This window comes from Branchiostoma belcheri, unplaced genomic scaffold, assembly GCF_001625305.1.
Source record: "Branchiostoma belcheri isolate BF01 breed outbred unplaced genomic scaffold, Haploidv18h27 scaffold109, whole genome shotgun sequence".
Taxonomy (NCBI): Eukaryota; Metazoa; Chordata; class Leptocardii; order Amphioxiformes; family Branchiostomatidae; genus Branchiostoma; species Branchiostoma belcheri.
In genome coordinates, this window is record NW_017802480.1 from 611,113 (window position 1) to 623,421 (window position 12,309).

Below are 12,309 nucleotides of genomic sequence, written 5' to 3' on the forward strand. Positions count from 1 at the left end.
AAATGCTATCGACTGGGCGAGAAAAAAGGGAAAAGTAGAATTCACATGTTTCTATCTATTCTAGTGCGCCATCTACTAATCTCAACGCAGATTTTAGTGGCTGCAAGACAGAAGGAAGACAGTATCAAAGTGGACAGGGCAGTATCCATTTGCGTTAAAAATGATACCAGCTGTACAAAAAAGAAAGCACGATAAAAACGTTTAGAATATGTCAAAAAATAAACCGATTCTTCAACATCTGTTTGGAGAGTAGCCTCTACAATACATGCGCCGTGACCCGTGTCATCACTCGGTGACCCCGCTCAGTAATAGATTTAAACGCTGCGCGTCTTTCACAACAGTCACGTAATGGGGGTAATTAAACGGAAGGGCTCCTTTTTAGGAACACTGCATTTTTCACATTGCTTACATTCTAGGGGTGGGGGTCGCCATATTGTTAATAGGTATACATTTTTGTATCATTAGACCATCCTTTGGCAACGTAAGTAGTAACAACTAAATTTCGCAGGTGATCAGATCTTGAACTATAAAATTTTGTCAACGCTAGAGCAACAAAAGACAAAAAATTAGCAAACTCGACATGTCAAAGTAGTTACGTAACAGCCAATGATTGCCATGAAGGGGGGCATATGTATCGGTTATTGAGACATTTTATCATAACTCCAACGCTAAAAACACTGTACTATCCCTTATAGTAGCATTCCAAACACCATGTGCACTGTAAGGGATAGGGTAAGACCAAACAAGGCGAGGCAAATCACAAGTCTACTCTGCTGACAATGATCGAAAGCATTGAGCTGGAAACTTGTTAAGTTGGTACACCAGAGAAGCCGAGATTCGACCACGATTCAAGTCAAACCATTTCAACAAAAGACTTGAAAAGTTCTGTAACAATCTAAATGTAAACACGGTTTTGTCTCATACCTTAACAGACACAATCCGAGGGGGGAATCCAGGCAAGGAACTGTTGTAGATTGAAGTCTTGCGGCCAGCTAGTGGAAATGATCGTGCAGTCTGCATGAATAGCGAGGATAAAAAGCCCAACGCGTCATACGAGCAAAGGTTAGATCATGGGCGCGGCTAGAAGAACAAGTTTTGCGGCTGTGTAGAACAAAACGTGAGAGCAACAACCTTATAAGCCGGGTTCAACATTTGAATGCTCCACTCTCGTCATACACGTGTGTTTAATTCAACGGAAATCAGTATGGTTTGAATGTTTCAGCATCGAATTTCAAAGATTTTATGTTAATTTTTAAAAAATCAATTTTGAATCACTGACAAATCAAGTTATAAGTATCTCGTTGTGACTTAATTGACATTTTAGTACCATCTTTCAATACAATATTTTTGATGACGTGGTGAACATAATAAAACAAATCTATTTTGTATTGACGACAGCCCCATGTCAAAAGATGCTATCAGGATACACGTTGCAATTTTTTCTACAATTTTGTACCATCTCTATTATGCATACAAGAGAATATAACATGTATTAGGCTGTAAACACTACCAAATAGGACCATGTGTTCTTCGCACTGTAGACTTAATAGTCTCAGTTTTGCATTTTCAAATTATGACTTCATGGCGACACCTAGCGATTTGATATAAAAAGCAAGGGAGCTGTACCGGTTTCTATGGGAGCCGTGCAAATGTACTAGGACATACATATACAAGAACTGGTTCATCAGGTTTGATCGGAGGGTCAAAAGTCATGACCTCAAACGGGTTTATAGTCCTGAAAATGCTGCAGAGTTGAATCAAAACATGGCTCTCTCCCAGATGAATACTGTATCTATCATAGACTGAACGCGACATAGCGCAGCTGTGGTCACCGCTATCTGATTTGCATATAGTGTAACGCGAGCCGCACGTACACCAGTGTCAAGTGGGGAGGGGGGCGCCAGTGTGTACCGATCGCCAAGGACCTGGGTCCTTCAGGCTTCCTTCGATGCTTTTTCCATTGTGAATGAGCCTGGATAGAGGTTTCACACAGCCTTTTTAGTAAAAGATGCTGTCTACAGGATCTGACGCACCGTACTGGATCACGGTGTTTGTATCGGCGGTTGGGACATGGCTGGTTTTCGCGCTGGTGCCGGCGATTCTGGACAGGTCCATTGTCTCAAGGCGGTACAACAGTCTACCTGTGGGCGAGCGGAAAAAGATCCAGAAATGGTGGGAGAATATTTTGTTCATTTTCGTATCTGTATTGCCGGTATAACCCTCCTTTTGCGTATGAAGCTTAGCACGCACGCAAACACGCAGCAGCTAGTACTGAACGTAGAGTGCGTTGCAACGACCACCTTACAACGTTTACTCAAGCATAACGTTATAAACTATAGTATTTTGAATGGTTCTGACCCTTCACTATATTGTGAGAGTTGGTTTTACTACATACACGTAATACTTCAAACCGCGCAGTGCACTTTATTCATTTTCTTTATACAACATATAACAAAGTCATCATATTAAGTCGACACTGTGAAATTGTTGTCTGTCATTCATTTGACTTTTTTGAGGCAGCTTAGTGGCTGCAATACAGTCACGATCGCTTGAAATTGGCAAGAAAGTATCAAATGCGCCACCCATAAAAAAATTACAAAGTAAAAAAAAAAAAAAAGAAAGTCAGACGTAAACGTCTGAAAACACGCCAAAAATAAGCAGAAGTCTAAACCTAGCTTTCCAACCATGTCCTGTATTGGTTTTCATGCTACACTACGGTGAAGTGTTTGTACTCCCCTTGCCGCACTATTGTCGTATTTCTCCACCAGGCCAGCTGTTACAATGGGCGGGTTGGCAGTTTGTGTACTTTCTTTTACTGATAAGGGGCCAAGGACAGGGTACGTGGTCGACGTCCTTGGGTTGGGCTCGTTTAAAACAAGTCCTTGTTTAAACGGTTATTGTGTTTGCCTTTGCAGAAGGAAAATATATTGTTTTCGCTTTGTTTCATCTTCTTCTTTTAACACATAAGGTCAATGACCTGGACCAGACGGCTGTCACCATGGTAATTGATGCTGAGGGGGACCCCTTATGGAGTTGGGTTACATTATGTACCAAGTGATGTGAGTTTGAGGGGCTGGTCACCACATTTACATGAATGTGTTTGAGTAAAACTAAACAGAGCAACTGACTGGCTAGACCACGTGAAGATAAATATTATACATTAACCTTGTAGATATTATATCCCTAGTTTAATACGCTTATTGGTTACTTTACAGCGCGGCCTCGTTATGTGCAGCCCTGGTGGAAGGGACAATCTCAGGGTATATTTTTTTCTTCCGGTCGGACATCGGGCCAGACCATGTTCGGTAAGATATGAGAACACGTCGTTAAAGATATCAATAACCGTATAACGTCATGATTGATTATTCATAAAAGTTTGGAGTAAGCCATTTATTATTTAAGTGTATAACAGCTAGGTATTATACCATATAGTATAACATATTGAACTTGAACTATAAACAATATTGCATTTTCTTTGCTTCCAGATATGACTGTTTCTTACTTCGACACAACGTCGGCATCTTTTTAGGTTATACCATAGCAGGTAAGACTTCAAATGCCGTCACAACTTGCCGAGATCGAAACGGAAGAAAAATGGACGTTTTTGATGTCGTATACTCGTAACCTACGGTGACATCACTATGGTAAAGAATTGTACTTAGTATATCTTTCGTAGTTTTATTCTTACCCGTTGTTGCTTTCTTGGTGTAACAATGGCTTATCTTTGCCTTCCATAGACACTCTCCTGCTTTTGCTAACGCCGGAATTTACAGGGGTCAATGACCTCTTGCTCCACCACGCTGCGGGTCTCTTCAGCGGCTATGCTGGGCTGGTAAGTGGCATTGGGTTTTTTTTACGCCCAACGTTGTTCAAAACACCTTTCCTACTGGGTTCTTCCAGGCTTCAGAAGCGGCAATAAAGAGTACAGTTTGCCGCTCCCGAAGCCTGGTAGAGGCTACTTTCACACTATTATGCGTTTTGAGTAACGCGTTAAAAATAACGCAGTAATAATCCTTCGCGTTAAGCATGGTACCTTTTCTATTGCTGATGCATTACGACATGTTTCACAATTATGATCAAGACGTTTTAACCGATACTATGTGATGATCTATTCTTTTTAGACCTACCCGGTTTTCCCGTACTTCATCAATCTTTATCTGCTGATGGAGATTTCCAACCCAATGCTGAACCTCAGGTACACATCGTTCTAACTTACAATTTTATAAGGGCTAAGGAAAAGACTTACGGTGGGCTATAGAGGATGATGAATGTGTTTTTTTAAATTCTCTACGATATAATCGGAAGGTATAAGATTCATTCCATGTAGTAATTATAATTTATGTTATATCTGATTCGGACCGTCCGTACCTTTTGAGTTGTTATGATTTTATAATTGTCGGTGTCGTATAAGCCCATATGGGCTGGGCGACGTATGGTCGTAATGACACGTAAATAAACATTCATTCATATAAATTGGCTTTGATTTTCTTTACATGTGGGCCTTCCAACGTAACGCTTAGTTATTGTCATCACTTTTGTAGTGACACCGTCTCTCACTGTCTTTGTGTACAGGGTTATACTTGATGTTATGGGCTACAAGAAGTCCAGTCTGTACATGATCAACAGTGTCGTGTGGACCGCAGCCTTCTTTCTCGCTCGGATCGTCACCATTCCCCTATTCTGGTACCACGTGGCCGTAAACGCTTCAAGAACGCTCTTCCAACAAGAAGTTGCGATTATTCTGACTGGTTTGGTTCTCATGCCCATATTCAACGTTATGAACATCTTCTGGTTCGTCAAGATTCTACTAGGGGCAAGAAAAATTCTCAAGGATCGTCATAATCATAGTTAACACCCATATAACCCCATCAAGGGTAAAGTGTGTAGCGTGTATGTGTGTGTATGTATGTATGTGTGCGCGCCTGGGCTGGCTTAGTACTAGTAGCCTATCAGTTTGTATATTATATGTTGTATGTACACTAGCTTGTATAGAAGGTGGTGAAGTCATGAGACAGACTTCAAATTCTCCTTTCGAAGGTCACTGTAGTTCGTTAGCATTTGTGTCACGCTGCTAGGCATCGATCTTTTAAAATATGTATCAGTAAATAATATTATGTACATATATCAAGTAGTTATAGATGCTACTCTTTTCCATTCCTTTTGAGTTCAAAGTGTGAAGAGATATTCAGTATAAGCACAACGCTACCTCAGGCAAGTCAATTGTATGCTATCCGCCAAAGTCACCGCACATATTTTATTTAGTAAGATTTTATCAGGTCCAAAGTAAGTATGAATCAGGATTGTTACAAACTCAAGCTTTACAAACAAAAGAAACTTTTGTCTATTTTATGAAATTCTAGTGAGAGACCCAGTGAGACTATCATCAATGGACTATCAAATAGATCATGTTGTGTACACGTACATGGTGTTCATGAAATGCTTTATTGTAAATTCATTGTTCAATCAAATCCTTTGTATTTAATTCCTTAAGCTATACACGTAGCTAGCTGTTGTAAGATGTCCAAACGTACAGTGCAAAACTTATATACAATTTACATTTCTCATAGAAAATCAAACGACAACATATAAATATATTCGTAGCATCTTAAATATTCGTTTGTATGTTCGTGGATCCCCTAAAATTAACTAAAGGGAAATTATTTTCACAGTTAAAAATAATATAATAGCAGTGTGCAAAGTTGGAAGACGGCACTTGCTCGGATTTACATTTTTGATAATTCAATTGGCAATTAAAAGTTCACAATTAACATCAACGATAAATAACAGTGTATGAAATGTCATAGTTTTTTTAATGCATTGATTTTAAATATATCTGAACTTATAGATGTCTGAACTACGTTTAAATGAAAGCTGGGTATTTGGTAAGGTAAGATAACCCGTGCCTGGTCGTAATATTTGGTAAAACGCGCACCTTGTAATGAGAAGTTATTATCATAAATGGATGACCACATACATAGCAGCAAAACAGGATTTTTGTGAAAATGAGGTAGGGGATATGCTGCTCACGAAATGATTTAGTGTCAAAACATTTTGACGAAAAGGCAGTAACATGAACCACATAAAATATCAAAATATCAATGTAAATGGACTAAAAGATTATCATTTCTAAGATCATTATTATCATTATTTACTTCAAACCCTGGCAAATGCAGCATATTGAGGAAGCACTTGTAAAAGCTGGAAGCTTGGATCCATTATTCGTGTCACTATTACACGCATTTACTACGTACCTCAGTCACCCCAAGTATTCGAAGAGCACACTACCAAAGCTAGTCTGAGATTCACCTTGCTTGCTTAGTGTTTGTTCACACAATGATTTGCCGAACAAAATTCCATCTTACTTTGATAAGGCAACGGCACATCGGCACTCAACAAACTCGCTATACTTTATCTATGGCCGCCCGTATAAATTAATCTTTAAGCAGATATAGGGATTGTCTTATCCTACACGTGTGCATCAGTTTGGGAGGAGGCGAAAAGAGGAAAATGCTCACTATCGCAAATTGCAAAAATACGTGTAAGATATGCCGATCTTTGCATCTGCTTGAAAATTACGTATCTTAGACATGGAATGATTCTACTACCAAATTCTTAAAATGGCTTCAATGTGATGACGATATTCCCTGCAGAAGATCAAAAACGTATCACTCAGTCGTCCTTCTTGGCCGTGAATACCCTGTACGCTTCCTTACACAGCTGGGAGAACCAGTAGGCGTTCAGCGACGTAAAAACAACCCCGCCGCCGAGGTAGCAAATATAGACTGGGATCTGGAGATGGTAAAAATCATCCTGGAATAACAACAAAAGAATTTTTTGTTACCATTCCAGCAAAGGCATAAAAGACATAAAATAATACAGTCATGAGCACGAAAAAGACACATAATTTTACACGCAACTATAACCCTCCAACATGGCGAACGACACATGACGTCACAGTCACGTGAGTGCAAATACACCATATTTGGAGTAAATGGGACGTACCTCTCTGGCAGCGAGGCTCATGTTGTACCAGTATCCCCCCATGGACACCACACGGACCAGGAAGAAGGTCAGTAAAAACGCGGCCCCGTTCCAAAAGTACGACAGGGATTTTGTGGGGTATTTTAGGTCATTGTGGATATACCTGCAAAGTCAAGCGAAATGAATTAATGAAAGAATCAACAACATATCTTCTGTAACAGCAAGACAAGAAAAAAAAATTTTAAAAAATATGACAAAATAAAATGTAGGCAATTTTTATTTGCAGAAAAATAAGAAACCACCGTTCAGGGAAGAAATTTACCCTGCACAGTTAAGGTACCTAGAATAATAATAATACATGTAAAAGTAACGTGGGTGCATGTATATGGGAGACGACTTTACCTGAGGTTTAGGAAAGGGTTGGAGAGTTCCATCATCATGCCTATGTTGGTATGGTAGGGGAAACAACTGTAGAACTGCGGGGATAAACAATAAGCATGCTATAAGAACTTCAGAACGTCAGAAACAAGGCTGATAGGATCAAAATGCTATATATAATATGTAGACTTCAAGCAAGAAACGACAACGGCAAGCGGCCACTTACAACTCCCACATAACCGACGAAGAGTGATACGGCGTGGTGTATGTGGTACAGGACTCCGCCTGTCTGCGGGTGTATCGCCATCAGGGAGGAGTCTGTGGATGGACACACAGCACGTATGTTTGATAATGTTACGTTCGTATGTATGTCAAAATCATAACTGATGTTGTCAGTTACGTTGCCATTTTACACTCACGTGGAGGTCTCTAAAACATTAAATTATCAAATATAAAAAAAAGACACGAATCAACAAACTCTCTATGGGATATTTTTCAACGTTTACGTCAGATGTATTAGGTCAGCGCGCAAAAATCGCCCTAAATTTTATATAAGGAGAGAATGAACGAAACTTTACCTGCCATGGCGTAACCCAAGAAGATTGCACAGTTGTATCTGACACTGGGGGCGTCGTACCTAAAATACACATGGCCGGGTGCGGCAGCATTAAAATACACTTTTACAGTACTGATATTACATTCTGTGGGAGTATTGGTGATATATTGGTATACAGCCTACAAAAATATATGACGTCGCCATACTGTTCAAAATTCGACGTTTAGAGTCATCTTACAAAATTGGTATAAAACTGGCAACGGGAGAAGTAAGAACACGGAGTACAAAACAAAGTAGCGTATTACCTTATGAGGTTTCCTTTGACGTTATCGTTCAAAAAGTAGACAGAGCATGCCCAGATGCCCACTACTATTGAGGAGCATGCAGCCATCGTTCTGAAAATGTAAACAGATAATGATTTATTTAATAGGATAATCTAAACTTGTCAGGTATTTTGCTTTTTTTTATACATTCTTGCTAACAAATTATTCATAATCCATCGACGCTCATTGTCATCATGTTACAAAAACCTTGTCAAGTACAATTATCGATTGCACATTGTCATTGATTGACGTTTTAAATGTTGTATATTTTCAGCAAATTGGCGAATAAAAAGAATGCGACGAAAAAAAATCAGAAATTTTAAAATTGTTGAAATACAAACTGTAAAACAAATTATTGTAAAATGTTAAAATTGTAAACTTCAACAAGGTCGACGTCCTTACGCTTCGTGTAGCTGTGGCTTGGCACTGTCGGGCTGTGCGGTGTAGTAGGACGGGAACATTCTGCGCAGGATCCAGGGACTGAGCAGTCGGTACATGAGCAGGAACACCGCCAGGGACCCGAACACCGTCGCGTAGTACGGGATATCCATCCCCGACGTCAAGGCCATGTTGAACGGTTTGTTTGTTGCCTTCCAGAACCTAAGGGGGAAAAATTGACATAAAAAAGAAAGATGTTCAAACAAACGCCCCTGTAGTTCCAGAACAAGCTGCTGGGGGGCCCAACGTTCGTCACTTCTGCCCGAGCCCAAAAGCTATCAACCAACCAAGAGTCGTGTCCCTAGCATGTTCAGATCACGAGACATCAAAACCGGAAGTTCCACTGTAGTACCATAACAAGCAGTTAGGGGGGCCAAAAATATAATCATTTTGAAACTTGCCCACCTTGCAAACATGACGACAATCAATCTTAGCATTCTTGAGTTATCGTGTTGACACCCTTAACATTACCAAAACTGACAAAAGCAGCCGGTCATCTCCACGTAAATATTGGAAATAAAAATCGTAAAATTATCTACCTTTTCTAACACGCAATCCTCCAGAACAGGTAACACAGCTGCTTATACTGACAGATATTCCTGGAACACACCAACTACCTCTATACGTACATGGCGGTACGTAACAGTTACGACAATGGAGCAAACAAACGTCTATGTTCTAGAACGCATTTGGACTTTGTGTTGGACAAACATACGATCGTAGGACGGTTGTACTTATGTTTCTGTCAGATAGAAAACAGACAGTTTCCCTGTACCTGACGTAATGTCTGGTACTCGGCGCCGATTGGTCGACAAGAGAACAGGTGAGTCTAGCGTGTTCGGTGACCTCATTCCCGCCATTTGTTACCGAGAAATGCGGATGTGTGACAGCTGTTCCATTGTTCGTGAACCCAAGGTCACATTGTATTATTTAGACATATCAATGAACATAGTTTTTTAAAAAAGTCAATAATTTCTTCAGTTAAAGCAATGGGTTTTAAAAAGGGCCTTTAGTAACTGGTTTTCACCGTCCACTTCGGAATATAGGATCCTTTGTCCACTGACTGTCATTTCTCATACCACGATTCAGTACAAGAATTCGAATCGTCCAATTTTGGCACTGGAACAAGTATTTGATCGTAGTATGTATAACATGCACGACCCTTCCTTAACTGTTATATGACCTTATGCTATGTAAACGTTGCCTCAAATGACCTTTATGGACCATAAATACAACAAGAGCCCTATTTTCGAACCTTAAGGAAGATACCAAGTGGGGTTGTAGGGGGTAACATATCCGTGTAACAACTCTATAACGTTGTTTTAACTTCTACATTTTGAAACACGAAGTGTTTTTTATGACTACTAAATTTTTTTTAACAACAAAGTGATCGAAATGAAAAGGAAATGAATAAATCAATTTGCCTGAGCACCCCTCCACAACCTTTCAGATGGAACAGTCCTTACATTTACAACATGATGTCAACGTCCGAACAGATTATGCAAATTCTCGTCATATCAATCCACTCGGGGCGCACGTTTTCTGGCACCACACCCTAACATCGACAAGGGCCAGAAATACCTGGCGATTTTACCACCCAGCAACCGTATTAAACAGTTAGAAGCCATATTGTTGACCTTCGAGTGACACCGGCAAACAGTCACGCTAAGGTCGCCGGTCAGTCGAACTCTAGTGGGGGAGGGGGGCGTTGAAAAACGGTCCTATCTGGACACAGATATTAAAAGCGTGCAAGAGAAACCACGTCTCATGTATTAACCGTTTGATCGACTCTAAGTTTGAACGTGCAACTGGTCGTGCAGTGACGTGGTGCAAAGAATGCTAGAGATAACATTACAGCAACAAACAATGAAGGGTAGTCAAGCCTAGCTGGCCTAGAGTACTGCTACAAAAATACAACCTGACCTGTTAACCGAATCATTGGAGGTCCTGAGCCAAGCCCACGCCCCACCCCTTTTTAACCTCCACTACTAGGCACTAGGCCTTCCTACGGAGGTACAAAATGGAAATAATTCGCCAAGATTAAGTCCTAAACGGTGGCTATAATCTCCTTGCCTATTTGGCTAAATTTTTCAGCCTAACTGTTAGCCTCCCCTCTCCTCAGCGAGCTAGTTATAACGTTATGTTTGCTCATGATCGAAGGTTTCTACCTATGAATAGTGGACTATGACCTAAACATCAAACAGATTATATTATGCAATACCAGAATTTGTTGACCTGTGATCATGATAACTTAACATACTAGTAAGTTCTAGAAACATTTACCAAAACGGTGACATCCAACCGACTATCTATGTTCTTATGATGGCGGTTTGAACACAACCTTGGCCGGGTAGGGACACCACATGCTTGTGTCGTCATGTTTGGTGAATGTTCTAATGGCCCAAAATGGCTACCAAAGTATCATGTGTTTAACCCTAACGGTTGAAACACACACACTTCCACTCTTAAGATACAAATCAAGACTGAGAATTTACTAAAGCAAAGTTGGAGAAAGAATCAGACAGTCTTACCTAAGTGTTGAGGCCTTGTTTACTGAGAGAGTCACGAGTGTTCTCTTGTTGTTGTGTTCAGAAAACAAGGGCTGACCGGCCGTTTCCGCTTGTGACACGCGATATCCTGTTGTCCTCTGGGATGTTTGCATACAGGGCAACGGCCGCCTCCCCTTCTTTGTTGGTATGACCCAGTTCAAACATTCATTGAGAGGCCGTATGGCGCAGACCACTAGATAAAGGGGGACTGTACGAAGGCTTCGCTAGGCTTTCCAAAGGGGATTTGTTGTGGATAGTAAAATTCGTCAAAAATGGGTACAGCTTTTTCCCCCGTGATGGCAAAGTAAAACATGGTGGCCAAATCTCCTTTGGGAAATTAATGTATTCTCCGTTTGACTAAATGTTCCTATTTTTCTAGCCTCAACCAGACTTCAGAGGCAGCTATTACTACTTTATTATAAAGTTACACTGTAACGTTACTCCTTATAATGACAATTATAGGTAAACCAACTCCCCTGGCATGTTATCTCTATTTGGCACATTTCCACTCCTTCCAGTCCCTTCTGAAGCCTGGTAGAGGCTATTTTTCAACCAATGTCGTTAGCTAGTGGAGACTCAGTTGTACCCAGAGGAAACCCGAGAATGTTCAGAACGCCGCATGACGCACTCGTGACGCAGGCCCAGGGTAAGGCTCGAACTTGAAACGCGTTATCCACATTGTTAGCTAATCTCCCAGCTTTTCTGGTCGCTTCCGTTGGCTGCTTTATATATTACAGAGGGCAAAAGTCAAGGCCAAGAAAAGGTTTCAACGCCCAACATCAGCTTGTGCTTTATACCAATAGCTGCCGCACCGGAAACAAAAAGCGAACGGCTGGTAACCATGATAATGCAATCATGTATTTTCCAAACCTCTCAAAATCTTATATCTCCAGGCAGATGTATAAATGCCGTGCTTTTTTACGCGTTCTGGTGTTGCACTTATTCTCTGTTCACCACTTCAAAGGATCAGAAGCACAACTCAACAAGTCGGAGCCATAAATTGTACATATCTCCATGGACGGCCTCAGATAGCGCGACGACTGCTTGTACATTGTTTTGAGAAAAACGAACTTCTGTTCGATTG

The 12,309-nt window shown here is 40.6% G+C and overlaps 2 protein-coding genes across 2 annotated transcripts; one reads left to right on the forward strand and one right to left on the reverse strand.

The window, feature by feature from the left end:
* The first annotated feature begins 1,996 nt into the window (after positions 1–1,996).
* LOC109480992 (transmembrane protein 56-like) lies at positions 1,997–4,852 on the forward strand. The gene is made up of 6 exons (XM_019783468.1): positions 1,997–2,172; positions 3,216–3,305; positions 3,486–3,544; positions 3,738–3,832; positions 4,122–4,195; positions 4,573–4,852. Exons 1-6 carry the CDS (start codon positions 2,009–2,011, stop codon positions 4,850–4,852), a joined length of 762 nt encoding a protein of 253 aa, XP_019639027.1. The 5' UTR covers positions 1,997–2,008.
* Positions 4,853–5,237: 385 nt separating this feature from the next.
* LOC109481492 (transmembrane protein 56-B-like) lies at positions 5,238–11,332 on the reverse strand. The gene is made up of 8 exons (XM_019784075.1): positions 11,208–11,332; positions 8,641–8,821; positions 8,221–8,310; positions 7,938–7,996; positions 7,586–7,677; positions 7,384–7,457; positions 7,003–7,144; positions 5,238–6,810 (listed from the first exon to the last, which is right to left on the reverse strand). The coding sequence occupies exons 2-8, from the start codon at positions 8,805–8,807 to the stop codon at positions 6,670–6,672; spliced, it is 765 nt and encodes a 254-aa protein (XP_019639634.1). The 5' UTR covers positions 8,808–8,821; positions 11,208–11,332; the 3' UTR covers positions 5,238–6,669.
* Positions 11,333–12,309: the final 977 nt, after the last annotated feature.

Bases quoted from the DNA above. Each gene is read 5' to 3' on its own strand.
- LOC109480992 (XM_019783468.1), top strand. From the start codon at position 2,009: ATGCTGTCTACAGGATCTGACGCACCGTACTGGATCACGGTGTTTGTA. The intron at 3,306-3,485 runs GTAAGATATGAG...CTTTGCTTCCAG, and splicing joins ATCGGGCCAGACCATGTTCG to ATATGACTGTTTCTTACTTC. The intron at 3,833-4,121 runs GTAAGTGGCATT...TATTCTTTTTAG, and splicing joins TCAGCGGCTATGCTGGGCTG to ACCTACCCGGTTTTCCCGTA.
- LOC109481492 (XM_019784075.1), bottom strand. From the start codon at position 8,807: ATGGCCTTGACGTCGGGGATGGATATCCCGTACTACGCGACGGTGTTC. The intron at 8,311-8,640 runs GTAAGGACGTCG...TTACATTTTCAG, and splicing joins AAGCCACAGCTACACGAAGC to AACGATGGCTGCATGCTCCT. The intron at 7,458-7,585 runs GTAAGTGGCCGC...TTATCCCCGCAG, and splicing joins TCGTCGGTTATGTGGGAGTT to TTCTACAGTTGTTTCCCCTA.